Here is a 25,333-nt window from a genome sequence, read left to right on the forward strand (position 1 = left end):
CAGAACAAGACCCAGTTTGCCCCACCGTCAGTTTCTCCCATCAGGAAGCTTCCAAAAGTCTCTTATCCTTATCCATCAGAGAGCAAGCACCCAGAATGAAAACCATAATCACAGAAAACTAATCAAACTGATCACATGGACCACAGCCTTATCTAACTCAATGAAACTATGAGCTATGCTGTGTAGGGCCACCCAAGATGGACAGGTCATAATGGAAGGTCCTGACAAAATGTGGTCCACTGGAGAAGCGAATGGCAAACCACTTCAGTATTCTTGCCTTGAGAACCCCAAGAACAGTATTAATAGGCAAAAAGATATGACACTGAAAGATATGATACTGAACTTCCCAGCTCGTCAGGTGCCCAATATGCTACTGGAGATCAGTGGAGAAATAACTCCAAAAAGAATGAAGGGATGGAGCCAAAGCAAAAACAATACCCAGTTGCGAATGGGACTGGTGATGGAAGCAGGGTTCGATGCTGTAAAGAGCAATATTACATAGGAACCTGGAATGTTAGGTCCATGAATCAAGATAAATTGGAAGTGGTCAAACAGGAGATGGCAAGAGTGAACAATGACATTCTAGGTATCAGTGAACTAAAATGGACTGGAATGGGTGAATTTAACTCAGATGACCATTATATCTACTACTGCGGGCAGGAATCCCTCAGAAGAAATGGAGCAGCCTTCATAGCCAACAAAAGAGTCTGAAATGCAGTATTTGGGTACAATCTCAAAACAGAATGAACTCTATTCGTTTCCGAGGCAAACCATTCAATATCACAGTAATCCAAGTCTATGCCCCAACCAGTAATGCTGAAGAAGCTGAAGTTGAACAGTTCTATGAAGACCTACAAGGCCTTCTAGAACTAACACCCCAAAAAGATGTCCTTTTCATCACAGGGGACTGGAATGCAAAAGTAGAAAGTCAAGAGATACCCGGAGTAACAGGCAAAAATTTGGCCTTGGAGTACAAAATGAAGCAAGGCAAAGGCTAACAGAGTTTTGCCAAAAGAACGCACTGGTCATAGCAAACACCCTATTGCAACAACACAAGAGAAGACTCTACACATGGACATCACCAGATGGCCAACATCGAAATCAGATTGATTATATTCTTTGCAGCCAAAGATGGAGAAGCTCTATAAAGTCAGCAAAAAGAAGACGGGGAGCTGACTGTGGCTCAGATCATGCGCTCCTTATTGCCAAATTCAGACTTATATTGAAAAAAGTAGGGAAAACCACTAGACCATTTAGGTATGACCTAAATCAAATCCTATACGATTATACAGTGGAAGTGACAAATAAGACTCAAGGGATTACGTCTGAAAGACAGAGTGCCTGAAGAGCTATGGACGGAGGTTTGTAACATGGTATAGGAGGCAGGGATCAAGACCATCCCCAAGAAAAAGAAATGCAAAAAGAGAAAACAGTTGTCTGAGGAGGCTTTACAAATAGCTGAAAAAAGAAGAGACGCTAAAGGCAAAGGAGAAAAGGAAAGATATACCCATTTTAATGCAGAGAATAGCAAGGAGAGATAAGAAAGCCTTCCTCAGTGATCAATGTAAAGAAATAGAGGAAAACAATAGAATGGGAAAAACTAGAGATCTCTTTAAGAAAATTAGTAATACCAAGGGAACACTGCATGCAAAAATGGGCACAATAAAGGACAGAAATGGTATGGACCTAACAGAAGCAGAAGATATTAAGAGGTGGCAAGAATACACAGAACTATTAAGATCTCATGACCCCCAGATAACCACGATGGTGTGATCACTCACCTAAAGCCAGACATACTGGAATGCAAAGTCAAGTGGGCCTTAGGAAGCTTCACTATGAACAAAGCTAGTGGAGATGGAATCCCAGGTGAGCTATTTCAAATTCTAAAAGATGATGCTGTTGAAGTGCTGCACTCAATATGCCAGCAAATTTGGGAAACTCAGCAGTGGCCACAGGACTGGAAAAGGTCAGTTTTCATTCCAATCCCAAAGAAAGGCAATGCCAAAGAATGTTCAAACTACCACACAATTGTACTCATCTCGCACACTAGCAAAGTAATGCTCAAAATTCTTTAAGCCAGGCTTCAACAGTACATGAACCATGTATTATTTTCCAGATGTTTAAGCTGGATTTAGAAAAGGCAGAGGAACCAGAGATCAAATTGCCAACATCTACTGGATCACAGAAAAAGCAATAGAGTTTGAGAAAAACATCTACTTCTGCTTTATTGACTATGCCAAAGCCTTTGACTGTGTGATCACAACAAATTGTGGAAAATTCTTCAAGAGATGGGAATACCAGACCACCTAACCTGTTCCTGAGAAATCTGTATGCAGGTCGAGATGCAACAGTTAGAACCAGACATGGAACAACAGACTGGTTCCAAACTGGGAAAGGAGTATGTCAAGGCTGTATATTGTCACTCTGCTTATTTAGCTTATATGTAGAGTACATCATGCGAAATGCCAGGCTAGATGAAGCACAAGCTGGAATCAAGATTGCTCGGAGAAATATCAATAACCTCAGATATGCAGATGACAACACTCTTATGGCAGAAAGCGAAGAACTAAAGAGCCTTGTGATGAAAGTGAAAGAGGAGAATGGAAAAGCTGGATTTAAACTTCACATTAAAAAAATGAAGATCACGGCATCCGGTCCCATCACGTCGTGGCAAATAGATAGGGAAACAATGGAAACAGTGATAGACTGTTTTCTTGGGCTCCAAAAATCACTGCAGACAGTGACTGCAGCCATGAAATTAAAAGACACTTGCTCCTTGGAAGAAAAGCTATGACCAACCTAGACAGCATATTAAAAAGCAGAGACATTACTTTGCCAACAAAGGTCTGTCTAGTCAAAGCTATGGTCTTTCCAGTAGTCATGTATGGATGTGAGAGTTGGACTGTATAGAAAGCTGAGCACCAAAGAACTGATGCTTTTGAACTGTGGTGCTGGAGAAGACTCTTAAGAGTCCCTTAGACTACAAGGAGATCAAACCATTTAATCCTAAAGGAAATCAGTCCTGAATATTCACTGGAAGGACTGATGTTGAAGCTGAAACTCCAATACTTTGGTCACCTGATGGAAAAGACCCTGATGCTAGGAAAGACTGAAGGCAGGAGAAAGGGATGACAGAGGATGAGATGGTTGTATAGCATCACTGACTCAAGGGACATGAGTTTGAGCAAGCTCTGGGAGTTGGTGATAGGCAGGGAAGCCTGGCAGGGAAGCCAGTCCAAGGGGTCACAAAAAGTTGGACATGACTGAGCGACTGAACTGAACAACCATTTTGCCAAATATATTAACCTGCACTAAGCCACATGTTCAATAACTGAGCTTGTTTAAAATACTACACTTTATAGCCCAAGTATATAAAAGACTATATGAGCTTAAGACTGACTAATCCTGCTTATATAAGGCAAAATATCAGACATAATAGAAATAAATGACTTCAATTATCTAGATGGTCAAGGATATTTTAGAAGGAAAAAGATCATTAATGGTAGCCTTCTTAAATGCTTGAGACTTCTCCCAACTACTTCACTTTGCTCAAAAGTTACTCCAGTAATTTGTAAGACAGCATACCATACCTGTTTGATGGGCTCTGCAATTAAACACCCAACTACTTTCTTTTCATCAGAGATAAAGAGCAAGGTTTTGGTTTTGTTTGGATATTTGGGAACAACTTGCTGGAAGCCCAATTCATTATCAACAAGTTCCTGGACATCTTCAACCTAACGATGTCAAAAACCGAAAGAGATGAATTTGTTTTTAAAAATATAACAGAATATATATATATATATATAAGTATGCTTATCAGTTTAACCTCTTTTGTCTCTATTTCTTAAATTTTCACAATCCCCAAATTATTCCACTACTGAGGCATGTTTCTGCCACTCCGGAAACAGGGTTTTAAGAAACTATTTTAAACATCACTTTCACCACCCTTGAGTGGAACAGGGAGTAAGGAAGATTCTGTTTCAGCTTTATCCCTTGTCTACTGGGGTGAACCATCCAGCCCAAGAAACAAAGGCAATACCAACCTAAGAATTAGACCTTGGAGCTGTTAATTTCTCAACCTTATAAAGTTTAGTTTATTTTTCACAAATGGAAGATGTAGGCAAGCAATACAGTATGGACTCAATCTATTTTCTTTAATCTCTTCTTGACACACCTTTACTTGTTTTGTAATTTGTAAGTTTAATTTTGTATGAACTACTTTGAACGTCATCCTAACACCTGTACCAATGTACAGTGATTATCCATAAGCAAAGGTGTTTTATATAATACTTCAATATAGGTCGATTTTTTGGTGGACAATGGGGAGAGCAGAAGGAAAACAAAGACTGAAAAGCTAATATTGTAAAGCAACTATACTTCAATTAAAAAAGAAAAACTAACGTTTCATACCTTTCTGATAGCATAACTCGGGTCACGCGGCAGGACCAACACAATTTTCCCATCCCAAAACTCTGCTACAACACGTTCTTTTTTCCAGCCCTGCCAAAGCGGGAGAAAAAAATCACATTTTGATCTAAAGCAGAAAAAAAATTAAATGTTGTCTGGAGAAGACAAAAAAGATGAACAAATGAGAGAAATAAAAAAGATAAAATTCGACTACATGAATGTGGTAAGGGAAATAAAAGATGACTGAAACAAAGCTCCTGTCCTGAAGGGGCTGATATACTGTTAGGAGACCACGTAAATAATCTATTATAAAAGAAAGTGAAAGTTGCTCAGTCATGTTCAACTTTTTGAGACCCCACAGTCCACGGAATTCTCTAGGCCAGAATAGTAGAGTGGGTAGCCTTTCCTTTCTCCAGGGGATCTTCCCAATCCAGGGATCCAACCCAGGTGTCCCGCATTGCAGGCAGATTCTTTACCAGCTGAGCCACAAGGGAAGCCCATTATAAAACAAGGAGAAGTCAAATAAGAGCCCCTTGTAGAAATACAGAGAAAAAAACCACGAATTAGCAGTGTGAAAGTGGGGGAGGGGCAGGATAAGAAAATTTTAATAAATCAGGCTAAAAATATTATGAAGGCATGAATTATAGCAATAAAAACGTGAAAAACGGGCATGCATTTGAGTAGCAGGTATAATCATAAAGATAAGGCCAACAACACGCTGTATATGGAGTAGGAAGGTATTTCATGAAGGTGCTTCATAAAGAGCAAAGAAATACCCTGGAGGAGTCAAAGAAAGCTGTTTTTCTAAGGTTATCTAGAAAGAAGAAACTGGAGTGAGAAAAGGGGAAACTCCTCAAGTCTTTGAGTTTTCTACCTTGACTTTTCAGCTCTGCTCCAAAAGCTAGAGGTAAGGATGCAGGGTGTTCATTCAACCAAGAGCAGTAACTTCTCTTATATTAGCACATGAAGTTTGAAATGGCACATCTATTAAAACTAAAATACCATCAGTCTCAAATATTAAACACACAACAAAATTACAGATGATAAAATATTTCTGGATATGTAAATCTTTCTATATTTAGGCAAAACGAATGTCTCTTTTAAAGCATTTTTACTTTTAGAACAAATGGAAACAAGCTTTTTTTTTTTTTTAAATACTTACTGTATATTTGATTCCCTCCACAAATCGGTGGTGATGCTGAACATGCTGCAGTTCGTCTTCGGGGTTGGAAGCAGCATAGATCATGCCACAGGACTTACACATGGTGGCTCCGAAATATTTCTGACCTGCATCCTACAATTGGAAGAGGAAAAATAGCCAATCTAAACACATCACAGATAGCTCTACCTTTAGTTCATGTAAATTTGTCTATTCATTCAAATTTGTCCTTATTTTTCTTTTATGCTGGTATAGCTGAAACATAAATGAAAGTCTGGTTACTCTTTCTCTCTACCCATCAACAAAATAGAATGAAAAGAGCCTAACATTGCCATCACAATAAAAGTGAAATTGCCTCTTTGAAGGGACAGCAGAAAAAAAACACACCAAGATTCTTTAGCTCGACCCATAGTTCTAAGAAGGAATAAGAGGAAATCATAAATATTATAGCTAAGATGAAAAATGGAACATCCTTATTAAGCTCTTATATGAGAGGCCTAAAAAAGCCTTATTTCAAAGAAGCAGGGCAAAATTTCAGGACGTATATATTCATTAGATAGCATTTTTTCCTTAAATGGTTAGGAAAAATTAATTTTAATTAAATTTTAAATAAATTAACATATTAATAAAATTAAAATTAAATATTAAAATTCTTTTCCCCAAGAGTTGATAAAAATAAAGTATAATACATAGTAAAAGTTCAAGAAAAGCATAGATAAATTAATGAATATAGAGAATTCAGGGATATTCAATGTCAAGGCTTATTAATTCCTATTCTGTCTCATAAGGCATTGCTTAAGGCTACTGAAAACACCAAATTTTGAACTGTCTATATAGGTGTTTGCAAATTTTCTGCCAAGGGCCAGATAGTAAACATTTTAGGCTTTGCAGGCCACATATATTCTTCTCCTTTTCTTCCCAACCTTTTAAGAATATAAACACCATTAGTTCAAAGGCCATGGTCCAACTTTGGCCAAACCCATATCTAATGCAGTGTAGCTCTTCTTGTTAAGTCTTTTTTTTTTTTTCTTGTTAAGTCTTTTATAGATTGACAATAATCTTCCTGATTCGGAGACAACTCATTCATCAGCATTCTACTAAACTGCCAGCACTTCCCAACACTATCTGTTCAAAAATATCCTTGACTAGCTGCCACAACAGCAAAGGTAGCAGTTACAAACTCAGAACATCTGTAACTCCTGATAACTAGGCTAAGACCACACATCAGACTTCAGGTTCTGTACGTGAGACCCATGTACAGGAGGAGCTTTGTTTTAAATTTACTCACAATGATGAGCTGGTCTTTTGTTTCTTTGTTTGAATCTCTGGTATTAGTATTCTTCTGTATGTTGATTTGTTTTAAGAAGTTAGTAGATGTGGTGGATCCCACAGAAGACTGTTCTTCAACTAGAGATCTTGAAATAGAAAGGTGGTAAGTGTTATTTAATAATTTTAACACGTTTGATAAATTATAATGAAAAGAAAACACATGTATATAACATTGCAGTTTTTAGTGCTTTCTATCAATAATAACTTGAAGTAATAGGGCTAGAAACAATGAGAAGCCTGAGGCCCACTCAGACAGGATCAGTAGTCAACTCAAAGTAAAGTAACTAGGGAAGAATGATGGAAAGACTCAAAATTCCTGTCTTCTAACTCCAAGTTCAAAGGATTTCATCTATAATATCAGATGCATTCAGAGGTAAAGAATCCACCTGCTAAGCAGGAGATGCAGGTTTGACCCCTGGGTCAGGAAGATCCTCTGAAGAAGGAAATGGCAACCCACTCCAGTATTACCTGGGAAATCCCATGGACAGAGGAGCCTGGGGGCTACAGTTCATGGGGTCACAAAGCATCAGACATGACTTAGTGACTAAACAACAACAATAAATCAAATGCATATACATAGGATTTCTTCGTAAGTTGATGTCACCTTTAAAAATTAATCTTTTCTTGCTTTTTAACACTTAAGACAATATTTACCCATGCAGGCATAAAGAAATTCATGGAATGCCACAGCAAATAAGTAGACGCTAATACTGGATCTCACAGACCCACAGGAAGTCAGTCACCAGCAACCAGCATATTACAATCCAACAACTTTTTACTGGGGCATGAGGCAGTGAGTGAGCTAATACACACCTAAAGTAACACCCTGCTGCTGCTGCTAAATCGCTTCAGTCGTGTCCGACTCTGTGCGACCCCATAGATGGCAGCCCACCAGGCTCCCCCGTCCCTGGGATTCTCCAGGCAAGAACGCTGGAGTGGGTTGCCATTTCCTTCTCCAGTGCATGAAAGTGAAATGTGAAAGTGAAGTCGCTCAGTCATGTCCAACTCTTCGCAACCCCATGGACTATAGCCTACCAGGCTACATGGGGTTTTCCTCCATCCATGGGATTTTCCAGGCAAGAGTACTGGAGTAGGGTGCCATTGCCTTCTCCGCACCCTTCTAGTCTCAAATTCTTAGACAAAAAAAAAATTTAGCTGGATAGATGCTGAGGCAATCTTTTCCGTTTAGGAGACAATGCTGGGGCTGGCTTATAGAGGTTGCAAACTGGAGCCCATAGGCCAAATCCAGCTAACAGATATTCTGATTGGCTCACATAGAGTTTGGATTGGCTACGAATATTTTAAAATCTAGAGATTTCACTTAAAAATGTGTATTTCCAATATTGCAAGAGACATTGGAAGGTCATTAGACCTGTTCATCAAGGAATCTAAGGGTTGGCGCTACTGGCACAGGCTCTTTTAGATGGGGTGTGCTTCTCCAGTTGGCTGCAGTCTCTGTAGGCACCAAGTTTGTAACCCTTGCCTTACAATGAAATGACCTTCTCCCAAAGATCAAAGAAATAGAAATCTCTAGAGTAGAGGCAAGGGGGTGGGGGTGGGGGAACAAGTACCCAAAGCAAGAAGTTCAAACAGAAACTCACATTGATAAATTTAAAAAAACTGGAAAAATACCCTATGTAATGCTTTATGCTAACCCAATCTGTCCTCTTATCATCTGACTAGAAAATAGCTTTTATAATGACTTGACAAACACATGGTGAGAAATATATTTCACATCATGACCAATAGATACACATACATAATGGGAAAAAAAGATTCACTAAATACACTTAGTATGTGAGAGATGTATTATTCTATTAAGAAAAAATGCTAGATGTGATGCCCTTAAATTTTTATCGATACGACAAACTATCGATACTAATGCCAACAGTATAAAAACACTTGTCTAGGTCACTAACCCCTCTATACCTTATACAACCTTTGCCAAATAACTCAGCGTTTCCCATCCTTGCATGCATTTTCACTTCCAGCCTAGCAATGTTAACACTTTATCATACACATCTGTTTAAATGTCTGTCCTCTTCTAACCATGACTTCCTTAACAGCAGAGCCATGCTGTACTTATCTTCACATCTCTAAAATTCAGTGTAGTTCAATATCACACAGCATTCTATAAATGTTCACCAAATGTAAGAGTACAAACCCAGACAATCTGTGATCTACCTAAAGTAAAAGTCAGATTAAGCCACAGGAAACTGATGATATCTGACTTTTTGGGTCCTACCTAATGAGCAAATTTCAAATGACTCAACCAACAGTCTAACATCTCCCTATGCTAGGTTGGTTTACACTGTTGGCTAATTGTGATAGGTTTTGATCCTCAATAAATAGAAGACAGATGAGAAAAGGGAAAGGTGAAAGAAATTAGGAATATGGTCTTAGAAGGGGAAAAACTACCCACCCGACCACATGGTGAGATGCCCTAAGAGCAGGAAAACTATACTAGGAAGTGCCCTGCTCATTATCTTCAGATGTTTATCATCAAACAGAGAAAAAGGAAACAAAGCTGCTTACTGAGCAGCTCCCTAGAGAAGGAAATGGCAACCCACTCCAGGATTCTTGCCTGGAGAATCCCATGGATAGAGGAGCCTGGTGGGTTATAGCCCATACGGTTGCAAAGAGTCGGACACGACTGAAGTGACTTAACACACTGCCTAGCAAGATGTTCCAACTGTAAGAAACTTCGTTCTCAGAGCTTTTTGGCGTATACTCATAAGCACCCATGCCTCCCCCAGTTCCAGTTTTAGTTTTGAGCAGCATAGTGTGTAGCTAGAGCTGGAAATTATAACAGCATTGAGTTGCTGCAAGTTACTTATTCCTCTGGCCAGTCTCCTCATCTGTAAAATGGGGTAATAACAGTATCCACACCATGAGATGCCAAGTGCCCATTAAACATGAACTATTATCAGTATGTTATCACACAGAGGAGGCAATACAGCCTAATGGGCTTTGATTAAATATGGATTCTAGTCCTGGCTTTGTCATCTAAGAGCTGTGCAACTGTGGCTGAAATACAAAGTTTTCTCTGCTGAAAATGGTAATAACAATATCAAGCTTCTGGGTTGTTGTGGGGATAAGTGAAATAGTGAATATAAATTATTATGGGTCAGGTATTATACAAAAATTGAAGAAATTACTGTTATTCCAGCCCATAAAGGTCTTTTCCTGCTCTTAATTCAAGTTCTTATGAAGTTTCTATGAGAGGGTCTGATTTCATCTCCTATTCTAAATATTTCAATGGAGAAGAGAAAAATGCTCTCCAAATTAAATAGTATAAGAAAAAAAGAGAGACCCAATGGACTCATAATTAAACCTTGAACATTAAAATAACAGCAACCCTTACCTTTTTGTGTTGACTGAAGACATAGTGAAGATGGGATAGACAATGGACTCAGGAGAAACTGGTAGGGGAAAAAAGTGAACAATAATTTGTATCACAGAATAAACTTAAAGCTTTACAGCATACGGTTTTAAAGATTAATAAAACAAAAATACAATATTTGATTTTAAGACTTAACAGTAATTAAGACAGTATGGTACTGACAAACAGATCAATGTAACAAAATAGAACCCCAAAACACCCACCACCCATGCATGTATAGTCAACTGATTTTTAACCAAGAGGCATAAGTTAATTCAACAGCAAAAAGATAGCCATCAAATTATGCTGGAACAATTTGACATCCATATACAGAAAGATGACAACGCTCACATAAAAATTAACTCAAAATGGATCACAGATCTAAATGCAAAATGTAAAACTATAAAACTTCTAGAAGAAAATTCCACATGAACCTGGGTTTGATAATAAGTTTTTACATACATCACCAAAAGTACTCCAGTAGCAATGAGCACATCAAGTCCAGAACCTGGTTTCCAAATAATATTCCCCAACAGAAGGGACCATGGTTCCTTGGAAAAATGGCTGAGTCTAGGACTAGGTTTGCAAGAGGAACCTATAGCCTTTGTAGTGCCAGAAAGTAATAAGGAAGTGCTCAAAAAGCAAAAAAAGGGGACATGTCAAAGAGAACTGACCCAATGGTCAAAGCTGGAACAATATGAACAACAGAATAAATCATGTACTATTAGACTTTAACCCCAAATATAAAATATTCATGAGTGCATACTGGTGAATATTCAGGAGTCTATTTATTTACTTAAAAACTGAGTAAATAAATGGGAGACAAGAGATAACTCTTCCTAACAGAAGGATTCCAAATAATATATGTGAAAATTTCCCCCTCCAGATGAAGCTTAATCCCCATCCCTCCCTGAAAGGGTAGGCTAGACTTAATGACTTACTTCCAAAGGACAGAGTCTGGCAAAGGAAAAAGGGTAACTTTTCCAGTGGAGAAATTGGGCAAACCTGACCAACCAAGTGATAGAGTTTAAGTTAACATCATCTATAATGTCATGTGGACATCACACCCAAAGTGGTGAGAATGGCATTAACCTCACTGGCATTCTTCCTCCAAACCTATAACCCTGGTCTAACGATGAGAAAAACATCAGACAAACCCAGGTGCAGGAACATCCTATAATATAACTGGCCAGTACTCCTCAAGAATGTCAAGGTCATGAAAACAAAGAAAAGACTGAGAAAATGTCACAGACAAGGGGAGACTATGGAGACCCGGCAACTAAATACAATGTGATCCCTAGGCTGGGTCCTACAACAAAAAGGGGATGTTAATGAAAGAAATCAGTCAATTCCAGATACAGCCTAGAGCTTATTTAATAATATACCAGATTAGTTTCTTAGTTTTGACAAAAAGTGTAATAGTCGTACAAGATGGTAACACCACCTTACCTGTCTCTGAGAAACCTGTATACAGGTCAAGAAGCAACAGTTAGAACAGGACATGGAACAAAGGGCTTGTTCAAAATTAGGAAAGGAGTATGACAAGGCTGTGTACTGTCACGCTACTTATTTAACTTCTATGCAGAGTACATCATGTAAAATGCTGGGTTGGATGAATCACAAGCTGGAATCAAGACTGCCAGGAGAAATATCAACAACCTCAGATATGCAGATAATACCACTCCAATGGTAGAAAGTGTAGAAGAACAAACGAGCCTCTTGATAAGGGTCAAAGAGGAGAGTGAAAAAGCTGGCTTTAACACTCAACATTAAAAAACTAAGATCATGGCATCTGGTCCCATCACCTCATGGCAAATAAAGGAGGAAAAAGTGGAAGCAGTGACAGATGTTATTTTCTTGGGCTCCAAAATCACTACAGATGATGACTGCAGCCATGAAATTAAAAGACATTTGCTCCTTGGAAGGAAAGCTATGACTAAACTAGACAGTGAATTAAAAAGCAGAGACATCACTTTGCGAACAAGGGTCTGTTTGGTTAAAAATATTGTTTTTCGAGTAGTCATGTATGAATATGAGAGCTGGACCATAAAGAAGGCTGAGCAATGAAGAAAACTGATGCTTTCAAAGACTCTCGAGTCCCTATGACAGCAAAGGGATCAAGCCAGTCAATCCTAAAGTAAATCAACCCTGAATATTCATCGGAAGGACTGATGCTGAAGCTCCAATACTTTGGCCACCTGATGCAAAGAACAGACTCAATGGAAAATAAGACCCTGATGCTGGGAAAGATTGAGGACAGGAGAAGGGGAGACACAGGATGAGATGGTTGGATGGCATCACTGACTCAATGGACATGAGTTTGAGCAAACTCCAGGAGACAGTGAAAGAAAGGGAAGCCTGGAGTGCTGCAGTCCATGGGGTCCCAAAAGAGTTGGACATGACTTAGTGACTGAACAACATGGTAAATGGGTTAAGACAGGTACAACTTCTCTGTAAATCTAAAATTACTACAAAATGAAAAGCTTATTTAAAAAAAGAAGTGGGACTTCCCTGGTGGTCCAGTGGTTACGATTCAGTTCTTTCATTGCCATGGCCTAGGTTCATTCCCTGGGTCCAACCTCTTACTTGAGAGATCTCTTCCCTAGATCACAGTTAATCACTGGCAGACCCAGACAAACCCCAAGACTCCTGATGCCAAATCCAGTGCCCTCTTACGGCTTAGTGAATTCTGCTTACAATTGGGCTTTGATCACAGATACATATTTTTTTCACTCCCTCCTATCATTTTGGCTAAACGCATAGGTATGATGAGAACACCTGGCTCTAGACAGCTTAAGTAACTGGGCCATATCTCACAGACCAAGTAATCAGAGTATTTTGTCTTAAGTTCTCACATAAGTTCTCCTTTTCTCTTCTTCAAACTGCACTGCACTGCTTATCATAGAAAACAGAGTTACCAAGAGCAACACAAACATACCAAGTCACGGATACTGAATTATTTTAAAAAGCCAAAACAGTATTGTATGTAATTTCATACTGACACATGTAATGAAGCATTATTACATGAAAAACACTCATTTTGAGAAGAAAAGTTCTCTTACTTACCTGTCTTGTTCTTACTGAAAGACTCCTCTGAAGGACAACTCTTATTTTCATCAGTTTTACATTCCCTTGAAGAAATGACTCCATCTGATGCATCCTGAAAATATTGAGTAAAATTAAAGAAACCTATAATTCTTAATCATTGCACATTTAGCCAATGAATCCCAAGAGATCCGTTTCTAAAACAAAATATGTGTTTTCATCATGAATTACATTTCATAATGACTTTAAATCCTCAATTTTCAGTCTGTTTTAAGGAAAATTTCCTCTATATTTACTAAATGTTATATTTTTAAAAGATAGAGTGTACATATTTAAGTTTATAATTTGTCATCCTGTCAAAAATGTATTTTTCCTGATAAAGATGACAGAATGAAAACTGTAGAACATCCCGTCTACAAAAATAAATTGAACAAGAGAAAAATCAGTAAAAATGGCAGAAATTTCCCTACTGCTGCTAAGTTGCTTCAGTCGTGTCTGACTCTGTGCGACCCCATAGATGGCAGCCCACTAGGCTCCCCCGTCCCTGGGATTCTCTAGGCAAGAACACTCGAGTGGGTTGCCATTGCCTTCTCCAATGCATGAAAAGTGAAAGGTGAAAGTGAAGTCGCTCAGTCGTGTCTGACCCTCAGCGACCCCATGGACTGCGGCCTACCAGGCTCCTCTGTCCATGGGATTTTCCAGGCAAGAGTACTGGAGTGGGGTGCCGTTGCCTTCTCCGAGAAATTTCCCAAGGAGTCGCCAAACTGAAAAGAACCAACCCTTTGTCACAAGCTTTAAAAACAGGGAGCAAAGGAGAGGAAAACATCCTGGAGTAGTTGGAGAGGCTTCTAACTCCCACTTTTTGGATAGCAGCAGAGAGGTGGGAAAAACAAAGTAGAAAAACTTATTACAAATTTCAGTAAACACTACTTATTTGATGAGACTTAAGAGAACATATAGCTTGGGGGAAAAGGAAAAAACTTTTGATTAAAGAACTCCTATTCAAAATCATAACTATCTCAGAAGAATGGGGGACAAGGCATCAGTTTGCCGTTTCTCAAGGCTCCACAGAGTTGGGAAAAGGTTATGCACTCTCTAATGAAAACAGGATTTACCCTTAGCTGTGCTGTGCTTGGTTACTCAGTCCTTTTGGACTCTTTGCAACCCCATGGACTGTAGGCTGCCAGGCTCCTCTGTTCTTGGGATTCTCCAGGCAGGAATACTGGAGTGGGTTGCCATGCCATCCTCCAGGGGATCTTCTCAACCCAGGGATCAAATCCATGTCTCTTATGTCTCCTGCACTAGCAGTCAGGTTCTTTACTGCTAGTGCCACATGGGAAGCCCCTAAAAACACTAACTATCAAATAAAAGTTAAGTTTCTCTGGACCACAGTCACAAAGGAACTTAAAGAGTTACCTCCATAATACCAAAACCATAATACCATAAAACCATATTACCAAAAAATGATGGTAGGTTTCATTAAGCCAAAAAAGGGAGGAAAATCCTATTTTCTACTCTGCCTTAAAATTCTTTATAATTATGATAGCATCTGGCTTCATAAAACCAGTCCTCCAGGCTGTAAACAAAATTTTGTTCCTGTATGGCAGTAATCTCAGGGAATAAAGTATCAGGCTACCACCTGACAGGTCTTCATTTCCTTCCACTAAATCAATGTATGGAAACATATCTAGATCAGACCAGTTTTGCTGCTAATTTTACTTACCTTGTAAATATTTAAGTTTGCAGTTCCCACTGTCAATGTTTTTTCCTGTCTATCAAGTATTGCCAAGTATATTGCTAAATGGAACATGTTCTTGCTTGCCTAAGCCATAAGAGCAATTCTACTAATTCTTTATATTGTTTCTGACAAAAAAACCACAACTATTTCTTGAAAGGGGTTTTGGTTACATGGTATGTGAGTTTATCAAAATTCAGACAATATATCTGCACAATTCACTGTATATAGATACATGTCAATTAAAAAAAATGTGGGGCACTGCTCAAGCTAAAATTAATTCTCAATCCATCAAAATAAGTGTGTATATATTGCGAGGGGGGGGTCTTCTGCATTTCTACCTATTCTTATTAGCCTTCTCCATGTCTATTTGATAATGAAAAGACAGTCTTGTTAAAATGACATGATTTCTCTGCAAGATTTCTTTCTTTTCTTAGCTTTAAGAGACTAGCTACCTAAACACATACATACTTACCCACCTACATACACACAGATACAGTTTTCCCTGGTAGCTCAGTCAATAAAGAATCTGCCTGCAATGTAGGAGACAGGGGTTTGATCCCTGGGTTGGGGAGATTCCTTGGAGAAGGAAATGGCAACCCACTCTAGTATTCTTGCCTGGGAAACACAATTGATAGAAGAGCCTGGCAGGCTACAATCCATGGGGTCACAAGAGTCAGACACGACTTAGCAACTAACCCACCACCACCATATACAGAGAGAGCCAACTTAGTTTTAGAAGCTATGTATTTCCATTTACCTTTATTAATTTATCTTCACTTTTACTTCTTTCACTCAACAGCTCAACGTTCAGTTCTTTTTCTACTAACACACACTTTGGCGCTTGCCTTGTCTCAAAACTTCTTTCAGTGACAGTCTCTCCATCAGATTCTTCAGTAACTTCTGATTTATTTTTCTGGGTGAGTCCCAGTAATGGCTTATCTTTCAGGGATGATTTTCTCAATGAGGGCTTTTTCCTACTAACAAAAAAAGCTGCTCCACCCTGGAGGGTAACTTGTGGTTTGACCTTCTGGCTTAGAACTCGAGGAGCATTCAGATTATTTTCAGCTGAGTAACAATTATTCTCCACAGTTGGCTTATAGGTCACTCGGTACTGCTTGGAATTTTTAGAATTCTTTGATACAGGCTTGATGCATTTATATCCCACTTGACACTTAGCAGTTAAACTCTTCTGTGGTTTTTTGTTCATCTTCTTGGAGCAGACTGGTTTTCCTTGCATTTTTTCTGTCATATAGGAATATGTTTTATCTTCATTATTAGTTTTTAGACCAATGGATCTACTCTCTTTTATCAGCTTTCTCTCCAATGGATTGAGGTACCACTTATCTTTGTTGTAAAAGGATACAGCAGACACAGCAGATTTAAATGGTGAACCCTGATTTGCAGATGGCAATCTATTTTCAGTCGTTTTGAGTGGACTTGAAATCAAATGGCCTTGTTGAGAGCAATGAATCTTTCCTTCATTTTTATCACTGGTTTGGCAAATGTGCTTTTTATTAGGTAATGGAAATACATTTTCAGTGAAGTCCAAAATTAATTTCTTTGATGGAATATCTGATAATGGGCTATGAAAAGAAACAGTCCATCGATAGTTATTTTGCTTCGGTTTTTATGTCAATTTACTACTAAGCAATAAACAACTTCACCTGGAAGACATATTAAAAATATATCTCCAAAAGCATCTATCTATATACACTATTAGATTAGCAGTAGAAATTCTCAATTTCTGTCTTTACAAAGTATTTGAGTATTTTTCAAAACTAAGACCCCAATAATGTCTGTGAAAACACTTTACAAAGAAGCTTTGAGAAATGTGTGTGTGTATGTGTGTTTTAAAACCTATTTCTAAGTTTTGGCCATATACTCTGAAACAAGTCCCTAAAATGATTAACTATACACAATAAACTGACCACTTAGGGCCTGTAATTTATCTCTGGTACAACATACACAGAGTACACAACTTTCTAGGATTGCTGTGTATATAATAGGATGAGCACCTATTTTATGCAAAACAGCATGTTAAATATTATATAAGAGAGCAGAAAGAAGCAAGGCAACAAAAGATCTGACACACATTTCCAAGCCATAGATAACAGCCCTTTTTCTGATTCCCTCCAAAGGCACTAAAGAATTAATTATAAAAGCTTATATTATTTCCAGACTAGAATTAGAATATAAAGTATTACTATAACTATAAGGAGTAGGAAATGAATGAATGGAAATATTTAGACATAGAAGAGAGAAGATAAAAAAAATTTAAGACGGTAGATTTTTTAAAGAATTTCCACTCAGGATGAGACTTACATGTCCCGGTTCAAAGAGCACTGCTTCCTTTTTGTTGGCGTTAAAGTTGACATCCTAACTCCTAAAAGCAACAGAACAATAACCAAATAAATCCAATGTGTATAAAAATCGCTATATCAAAACTACAATTCAGATGGGTGATGGTCCATTAAGATTTAAAAAAAAAAGGTTTTGTTTTTTTTTTTAAAGCAAATTACTTTGATAAAGGTTTAAAGCATGAAGGTAAAAAAAAAAAAATTAAAATCACTACCTCACAAAGAAAGTGAAGTCACTTAGTCGTGTCCAACTCTTTGCGACCCCATGGACTGGGGCCTACCAGGTTCCTCCATCCATGGGATTTTCCAGGCAAGAATATTGGAGTGGGTTGCCATTTTCCTTCTCCAAGAGATCTTCCCTACCCAGGGATTGAACCCGGGTCTCCAGCATTGTAGGCAAACGCTTTACCGTCTGAGCCAGCAGGGAAGCCCCCCACCCCCACCTCCGCTCCACCCCCTCCACTAATTAAGCAGAGACAGTACAATTTAAATTAAGCAGGAACAGTACAAATTTCAAGCTGGAAAATGGTCCTACCAAAGAGGAAGGATTTTACCCCATTTCAGGACACACTTTCCCAACTTCAATAGTCTGATGAATTCATCTCAAGTTTAATCACTCTATATCCTGGGCAGCTGTCCTTCCCATAACCCTCACCACCTGCCTCCCCCCAAATCCCAACAGCCCTCCTGCTGTTAGATGCTCTTGCCCTAGGCTTCCAATCCACCCTGCACTTTCTTGGTATTACATTTTGCGTATTTTCTCGCCTTTGGCTTGACAGTCTTTCCCTACAGCCTGCAGGTACAATGAAGGCACAGACCATCTCTAACTTTTTCATCAGAAGCCAGCAATAAAACAGGGAAGCATAATTCTCTCCCATTTTATTAGCTGAGGAGTCGCTTGTTTTCTTATTGACAAAATACTCTGACTTTCTAAGGCTGCGAGTAATAAACACAATCATGCATGTTAACTCTCAAGCAGATGGTATGTTGATCAATAAAATTTCCCTTCCCCTTCCTTTCGGATCAAGTGTATTTTTAATACACAAGCATAACTTTCAAGTTAAACAGAAAGACCTGAGTCTCTGGAAATTCGTGTAGAGCTGCAGCTGTAAAGATCCTTCTGAGGCTGAATGAGGAAAGACAGGGGAGAAAAGCGACCCTGTCCCCACACACTGTCAGGGCCAAAGGGCGAGAAAACTCAGCGTCAGAAAGATGGAAACCCGGAGACCTGGAAGCGCGGATACCAGCTCGCTAGCTCTGGTCTCCAGCCTAGAATGCGCCAAGCACAGAGCAAAAGCTCTCTTTCTTTGACATTTACTCCCACTCCCACAGAACCTCCTGGTCCCCTGGTTCTTCCACATCACGCCTCGGCCCCACGCAGCACTTACCTGGTAGCACCTCAGACAGGCGACCTCTCCTCAGCCGAGCCCGTGGTCCCCCACTGTGTTCAAATTCTCGCGCGCCAGTCCAGGCGAAAACCGCTGCGTTCCGATTCGCCGCTTCCCAGCGTATCCAAGGGCAGGGTCGACGATTGGTTGTGCACCAGCGCTTGCCCCGCCTCGGAGGAGGTGGTCTCCAAGAGTCTCCCGCCCTTGCAAGGCTGAAACTTCTCCCCTGGTGGCAACCACGTCTTCCAGAACCCCTTGCGGCAGCGCCGGGCTCCTTTCTGGAGGCCTTACCTAGGTGCATTCTGGGAGTTGTAGTTTTCCGCAGAATGAAGGCGTTCTCTGGTACTCGATATACTCTGAAGTCATTTGCTGTTAAGATTTTTTTTTTTTTCATAGCAGCCTAAGATTCTCAAGTTACTTTTCCCATTTGGAGCTATAATGTTGGTGATCAGTCGCTAAGTCGTATCCGACTCTTGCGACCGGATGGACTGTAGCCTGCCAGGCTCCTCTGTCCCTGGGATTCTCCAGGCAAGAATACTGGAGTAGCTTGTCATTTCCTTCTCCAGGGGATCTTCCCGACCCAGGAATCCAACCCAGGTCTCCTTCATTGCAGGCAGATTCTTTACCGACTGAGCTACGGTTACTTTTTTTTTTTTCCTAGTGATGTTAGGGGAAGCAATTAAAAAAATTTTTTTTCAAGTTAAATTAAATCACGCCAGTAACATCTACGTGCCAGGTATTCATGCACGTTTTAGTGTTTTATTTCATTCACCACAGTCTATGGGATATGTACCATCGTTCCCATTGTATAGAGAATAAAACTGAGGGCCTGAAAACAATTACTATTCATAGGACAATGTATATTCTTCCTTTGGAAAGCCCAAAAGTTCCTAAAGCACTCGTTTGTTATTAGCTACTGTTATGTTTGTGTACCAGCTCCTAGTACACTCTCTGGGCACATTTCTTAGTTCTAAAAAAATTTAGTTCAGTGATGTGCTTAACTTCACGTAATAAGATAATATAAATAATCAGGTTAAAGCGAAGTGCTGTTGGGAACTGAGTCAGATCATTCCCACTTTACAGCCGGAAGATTTGAGGTTCCCTCAGCCTCGTAGGTAACAGATGGCAGATCTTGGATTTAAAGGTAGAACAGTACGAGCCCAAACGCAGAGAGGCATACTGCCTCCGGTGAAACTAACTTTAATTCTAGATTGTTCACCACGTCCTAAACCTTTTACACCTATTAATTTACTTAACCTTGGCAAAATAACCTGTGAATTAACCGCTCCATTCATCCTCATTTTGCTGCTAAGTGCAGCAACCGAAAGCGCCCAACAAGTGATGGAGCTAGAAAGAGAATAGTGGAGGAATTTAGGTTCATTCAAATTTTAATGAGCTTCTATACTAAGTTCCGGAGAAGGCGATGGCACCCCACTGCAGTACTCTTGCTTGGAAAATCCCATGGACAGAGGAGCCTGGTAGGCTGCAGTCCATGGGGTCACAAAGAGTCGGACACCACTGAGTGACTTCACTTTCACTTTTCACTTTCAAGCACTGGAGAAGGAAATGGCAACCCACTCCAGTGTTCTTGCCTGGAGAATCCCAGGGACGGCGGAGCCTGGTGGGCTGCTGTCTGTGGGGTCGCACACAGTCGGACACGACTGAAGCGACTTAGCAGCAGCAGCGGCATACTAAGTTCCAAGTACCGTGATTAGTTCAGTGAAAGCGTAGCCGTGAAGAAGGCACAAGGTTTCTACTTTCGGCGAGCCCAGATGCGAGTGAAAAGCGGCAAGTGAAACCAACTTGATAGCCCACAGGGTGGAGGTTCTAAAAATAAAGCCAGGCTGTGGCATTTTTCTCTTAAGATAGTTCCCCGCATCGTTTTCCACCCACTAATCCTCCTGCCTCCATCCTCTCTCCTTTGACCCCCAAATGAGTTCCGAGCGCGCCGACACCGCCTCCTCAGCAGAATTGAAGATGGCGCTGGCGACAGGCGTTATGATGCGACCCGACGTCAGCCGGAAGTGCGTGAGCAGTTCCGGGGAACGCGGCCTCCGCGCTTCCGGTATCCTGAGCTTCCAGGTTTGAGTACTGCTGCTGGGCGCTGTAGTTGTCCCACCGCCGCTGGGATCATGGTGTTCTACTTCACCAGTAGTAGCGGTGAGTGGTCGCCGAGACCTTCCGGGTCCCTATCTTGACTGTGGGGCTCCGAAGCCGAGACCTCGAGGCCACCGCTAGCCTGGTCGTTAAGTGCCTTCTCGGCAGTGGGTGCCTCTTCCCTCGTCTTGATCGTCTCTCCACCGTGTCCGTCCCAGTCCTCCCAGTGTGCCTGCTCGTCAGTGCCTGGTTTGGGGAGAGGGGAGCGTAGAGGGACCATCCCCAGTGCTCTCTTTGCCTCCGGTCGGTCTTCTTTTCCCTCAATTAGAAAGACCTGTCGCTACCTGGAATCAGGCAGTTTGTGGACTTATTCACACTACATCGTGAAGTCTTCTCTTCCCCACCCACCCCCGTAACATTTAATCTTGCTGCTCTCTGGTAAGAAAGGAGACAGCTGCCAACAACTCTGCCGTACAGAAAGTGCGCCTTACCCTTCCAGGAAAGGGTTATTGGGTTTGGATGCTACCGAAAGACTCTGGAGTGGCGAGACATACACTCACTGGGCAGAGTTAATGTCCCAGATTTTGAAAAGTGACATGATAGTTTCTCATTTGTCTTTGGCAGGCAAGAAAAGGGTGTGTTTAGTCCCCAGGAACTGCAGTGTCTTCGTTTCTCTACTTATATTTTTCTCTTTGCCTTGAATCAACCCCCCAGTTAGCTGCTCCTCCCCAGAGACAGCCCTCGCCTATCTTTTACAAATGCCTTTTTTCTTTCCTTGTTCCCACCCCAGGATTGCTTATCTCTTGGGGGAATCCCCTTAACACAATGTATATGTTCAGCATTGCACGTGTCATTTGATGTTAAACTTTTGTCTGCTTGAGATAGAGTGTAAGCCCGTTGAGGGCAGGTACAGGCTCTCCTTGATCCGCTAGCATAGTGCCTGACTCTTAATAGGAACTCAGTAAATACTTACTGAATAAACGAATGCTATTTTTTGACTTCTAGCACACTCTATTCTATTGCTACTCTCTGCCTACTTGTTAAAGGTGAGATTTAAGTGAAACCAATAATAGTGGTTATGTGGGTTTGAACAGGGTGGCACTTGCTCTTTAGAGATGAGAAAGTTGAAGCCCAGGAAAGTTGTAGCTCAGAGCCCTCCTCTGCTACTCCATCACACTGTCACATCTCATTTTTCTCAATGGTTTAGGCTTCCACAGTGTGCTGTAAGCCATTTCTCTGTTTCTGTGGGCTTAGTTTTTTCTTATCCATATTATTAAAATTACTAGAAACAAAATTCAAACTAGCCTGAAAAATCATTCTAAGCTCCTAATTGCATTTTTATTTGCTGTCTGTCCTGTTCTGCCCCTCTGTCATAATATAACAGAAGCATCTTTTTGTAGCTTCTCCACTCAGGAGAGTCCTTGACAACATAGTTATCCATACAAGTCCAACAATGGAATGACAAATATAGGTAGGGCATGTTGTTGTCCTGCCTTAGTTGCTAACTCATGTCAGACTCTTTGAGACTCTGTGGACTGTAGCCCACCAGGCTCTTCTTCCCAGGCAAGAATACTGGGGTCAGTTGCCATTTCCTTCTCCAGGGGATCTTCACTGACCCAGGAGTCAATGTCTCCTGCATTGGCAGGCAGGTTCTTTACTGAGCCACGTGGGAAGCCCGAGGCAGGGCATATAGGTACTAAATGTATTTTATACAGGCTACGTTATTCTCCTTAAAGCGATTCTAAATTCTTTAAGTGCCAGTCATATACACGGAGATGCCCCTAAGAGAGCAGAGGGATTCAGTTGATTTGTGGGTCATTTTTTCCTCACTGGCTTACATTGTGGCATCAGAACTGCTTCCTGTCGGAAAAATATTTGGCCTCTTAATTCTAATAAATCTACAATTGTGCAGCTTTTAAAATTGCAGAGTAAAATAGTAGTAAATTTTACATATTCCAGTATGGAAAACAATTTGAACATACAGAATCTTCAGGAAATGACTTCATATAGATAGATAGCCAAGCTTTTCAACCAACTGATGGTTTACTGCAAAAAAAAAAAACCAAAAAACCCTTTAAAAAAATGGGCTGGAAATCACAATAGAAAATTTTTGCCTTCTCTTATTCTTTCATGCTCCCATAATAGATTAAGGAAACATTAACCTTGCTGTATTTTCAGTGTCAAATTCAAGATGCTCTGATTTATGGGTTCCTGCACATTAGTGCATTAAGCACGTTAAGTTCACTTATGTTTTTAGTATCTTTTACCAGTGTCCATCTCAATATAGATGGTTCTGTAATTATGAAATTATCACAACGCCTCAAAAGTTGGGTTGATTGCTATACCTGAGTCAGGAGTCTTCAAGACAACTAGTTCTCATACTCATCACATTATTTGGATGAGAGTTGCAAGAGTACTAGAATAATTCAGTTTACTCTTCCTTTATCCCTCTAACATGGAAAGGGAAAGTCGCTCAGTCGTGTCTGCTCTTTGTGACCCCATGGACTATACAGCCCATGAAATTCTCCAGGCCAGAATACTGGCATGGGTAGCCTTTCCCTTCTTCAGGGGGATCTTCCCAACCCAGGGATTGAACCCAGGTTTCCTACATTGCAAGTGGATTCTTTACCAGCTGAGCCACAAGGGAAACGCAAGAATACTGGTAGCCTATCCCTTCTCCAATGGGTCTTCCCAACCCAGGAATTGAACCGGGGTCTCCTGCATTACAGGTGGATTCTTTACCAACTGAGCTATCAGGGAAGCCACGGAGGAGAGCTTAATTGAGACTTCTTACTCAGAAGTCATGCTCCTTTTTTTTAAAATTTTATTTTCTATTTTGACATTTCAGTCTTTTGGAAAAGTTACAGGACTATTAAAAGATTTCCTTTAAAGCCTTCTCTCAGATTCCCCAAATCCTAACATTTTACCACACATGCCTTACCTCCTTTTCCCCGTTCTGCTTTTTCCACGTTTTCCATCTCCCCTTGCCCCACTCTCTCTCTGCACACACACAAACACACTCACAGGTTTTGTTTTTTTTTTCCCCGAACCATCTGGAAGTTGTGTCTTACCCTTAAATACCTCAGGGTATTTTTCTTAAAATCAAGGATATTCTGTTATCAGAAGGCATTGTTCACTATCCAAATTAGGAAATTAACATTGCAGTGCTACTATTACCTAGTCAGCAACTTTTATCCAGTTTTCATCAGAGTCCTCTGAATTTATCACAAAAGAAACCTGCAAATCAATTGTTGCATTCTGTTGTCATTCATTGCTCTCTGGAGTCTTCTGGTCAGAGCAATTGCTCAGTCTTTTTCTCTCATGACACTGTCTGTTGAAAAATTATTCTGTAGAATGCCCCTCAGTTTGGGGTTGTAGCAGTTATGTTATTAACCACCTCATTTTATAGGTCCGCCATCCATCATCTGTCATTCTCTTGGCAGGAGCTTAGCTAGCTTGCCCTGCAGAGACAGCTTTGTGTACTTCAATAATTTAAAAAAAAAAAAAAAACATTTTTTCTGATTACAAAAACCATCTATATATTTTGTAAGCAAGTAGGTAAGGTCACTGTTAACAGTTAAATATATATATATATCCTTCCATAGTATAAAGAAAATGGGTGTGTGTGTTAGAAACCTATGTAAGCATGTTTATATGTACAATTATTATTTCTTTTTACATATTGAATCTTACTGTTTGTAGATAACAGAAATACTGTGCTGCTAGTTATTCACCTACTCTTTCTTTTTAATGGATCCATGGCCTTTTGTCTATGTGTTCTCTGGTCTTAATTAACGCCTGTTCAGTTTGTATGAAGAGCTTCATTGCTTGGTGAAATGTTAGTTAGTAGGGTATGTACTCCTAGTGGTGACATTATAGGATCAAAAGGGTGTACAAATACAGTAGCGCCCCAAGTGAACATCTGAAACACTTTGTAGTTGTATTCCTACAGTTGGTATTTGTCCAATGCTGTGCAAAGGGCTTATCAGGATAATACAATACTTAACTATAGACAGATCTCTCTGTCAGTTAGGCAATACGAACATTCTCTCCTGTCAAACTCCTCTCAACTACTTCCAAGTAATTATGGATGGTCATCATAACTACTCACTGAAGGAATTGGGAGTCTTCTGTTCCCAAGAAGGGCAGCTGTGCTTGATCATTTAAGGAGCTTGTCATTTGGAAATTACAGGGAACCCTAAGTTTACCAATCTACAAATGAAGGAGTTCAGAGATCCACTTAATAAAGTAGTTCCAGCTCTGGAGCGACAGCCAGCAGACTGCCTAGCCCAACCTTAACACCTGTCAGCCAGGCTTTGTAGACAGAGACCCAGTGGCTGTTAATTCAGAAGTCTAGATCCAAATGGGGTCTAACAGATTTTGGTAGACTAGCTCAAAAACTCAGGACCCAGTTACGATTTCAATTACAAA

At 40.2% G+C, this 25,333-nt stretch overlaps 2 protein-coding genes across 2 annotated transcripts in view; one reads left to right on the forward strand and one right to left on the reverse strand.

The window, feature by feature from the left end:
• Positions 1 to 19,290, reverse strand: part of ESCO2 (establishment of sister chromatid cohesion N-acetyltransferase 2) — a 28,229-nt gene extending 8,939 nt beyond the window's left edge. Inside the window, exons 1-9 of the mRNA XM_005683558.3 lie at positions 18,806 to 19,290; positions 17,383 to 17,443; positions 15,818 to 16,643; positions 13,344 to 13,437; positions 10,260 to 10,317; positions 6,855 to 6,981; positions 5,570 to 5,701; positions 4,411 to 4,500; positions 3,591 to 3,734 (exon numbers count right to left, since the gene is read on the reverse strand). Of these exons, the coding sequence (XP_005683615.2) occupies positions 3,591 to 3,734; positions 4,411 to 4,500; positions 5,570 to 5,701; positions 6,855 to 6,981; positions 10,260 to 10,317; positions 13,344 to 13,437; positions 15,818 to 16,643; positions 17,383 to 17,443; positions 18,806 to 19,199 (1,926 nt within the window). The 5' untranslated portion in view covers positions 19,200 to 19,290. The remainder of the gene's footprint in view (positions 1 to 3,590; positions 3,735 to 4,410; positions 4,501 to 5,569; positions 5,702 to 6,854; positions 6,982 to 10,259; positions 10,318 to 13,343; positions 13,438 to 15,817; positions 16,644 to 17,382; positions 17,444 to 18,805) is intronic.
• Positions 20,834 to 25,333, forward strand: part of CCDC25 (coiled-coil domain containing 25) — a 33,950-nt gene continuing 29,450 nt past the window's right edge. Inside the window, exon 1 of the mRNA XM_013965862.2 lies at positions 20,834 to 20,965. Within this exon, the coding sequence (XP_013821316.1) occupies positions 20,938 to 20,965 (28 nt within the window). The 5' untranslated portion in view covers positions 20,834 to 20,937. The remainder of the gene's footprint in view (positions 20,966 to 25,333) is intronic.

This window comes from Capra hircus, chromosome 8 (genome assembly GCF_001704415.2).
Source record: "Capra hircus breed San Clemente chromosome 8, ASM170441v1, whole genome shotgun sequence".
Classification (NCBI taxonomy): Eukaryota; Metazoa; Chordata; class Mammalia; order Artiodactyla; family Bovidae; genus Capra; species Capra hircus.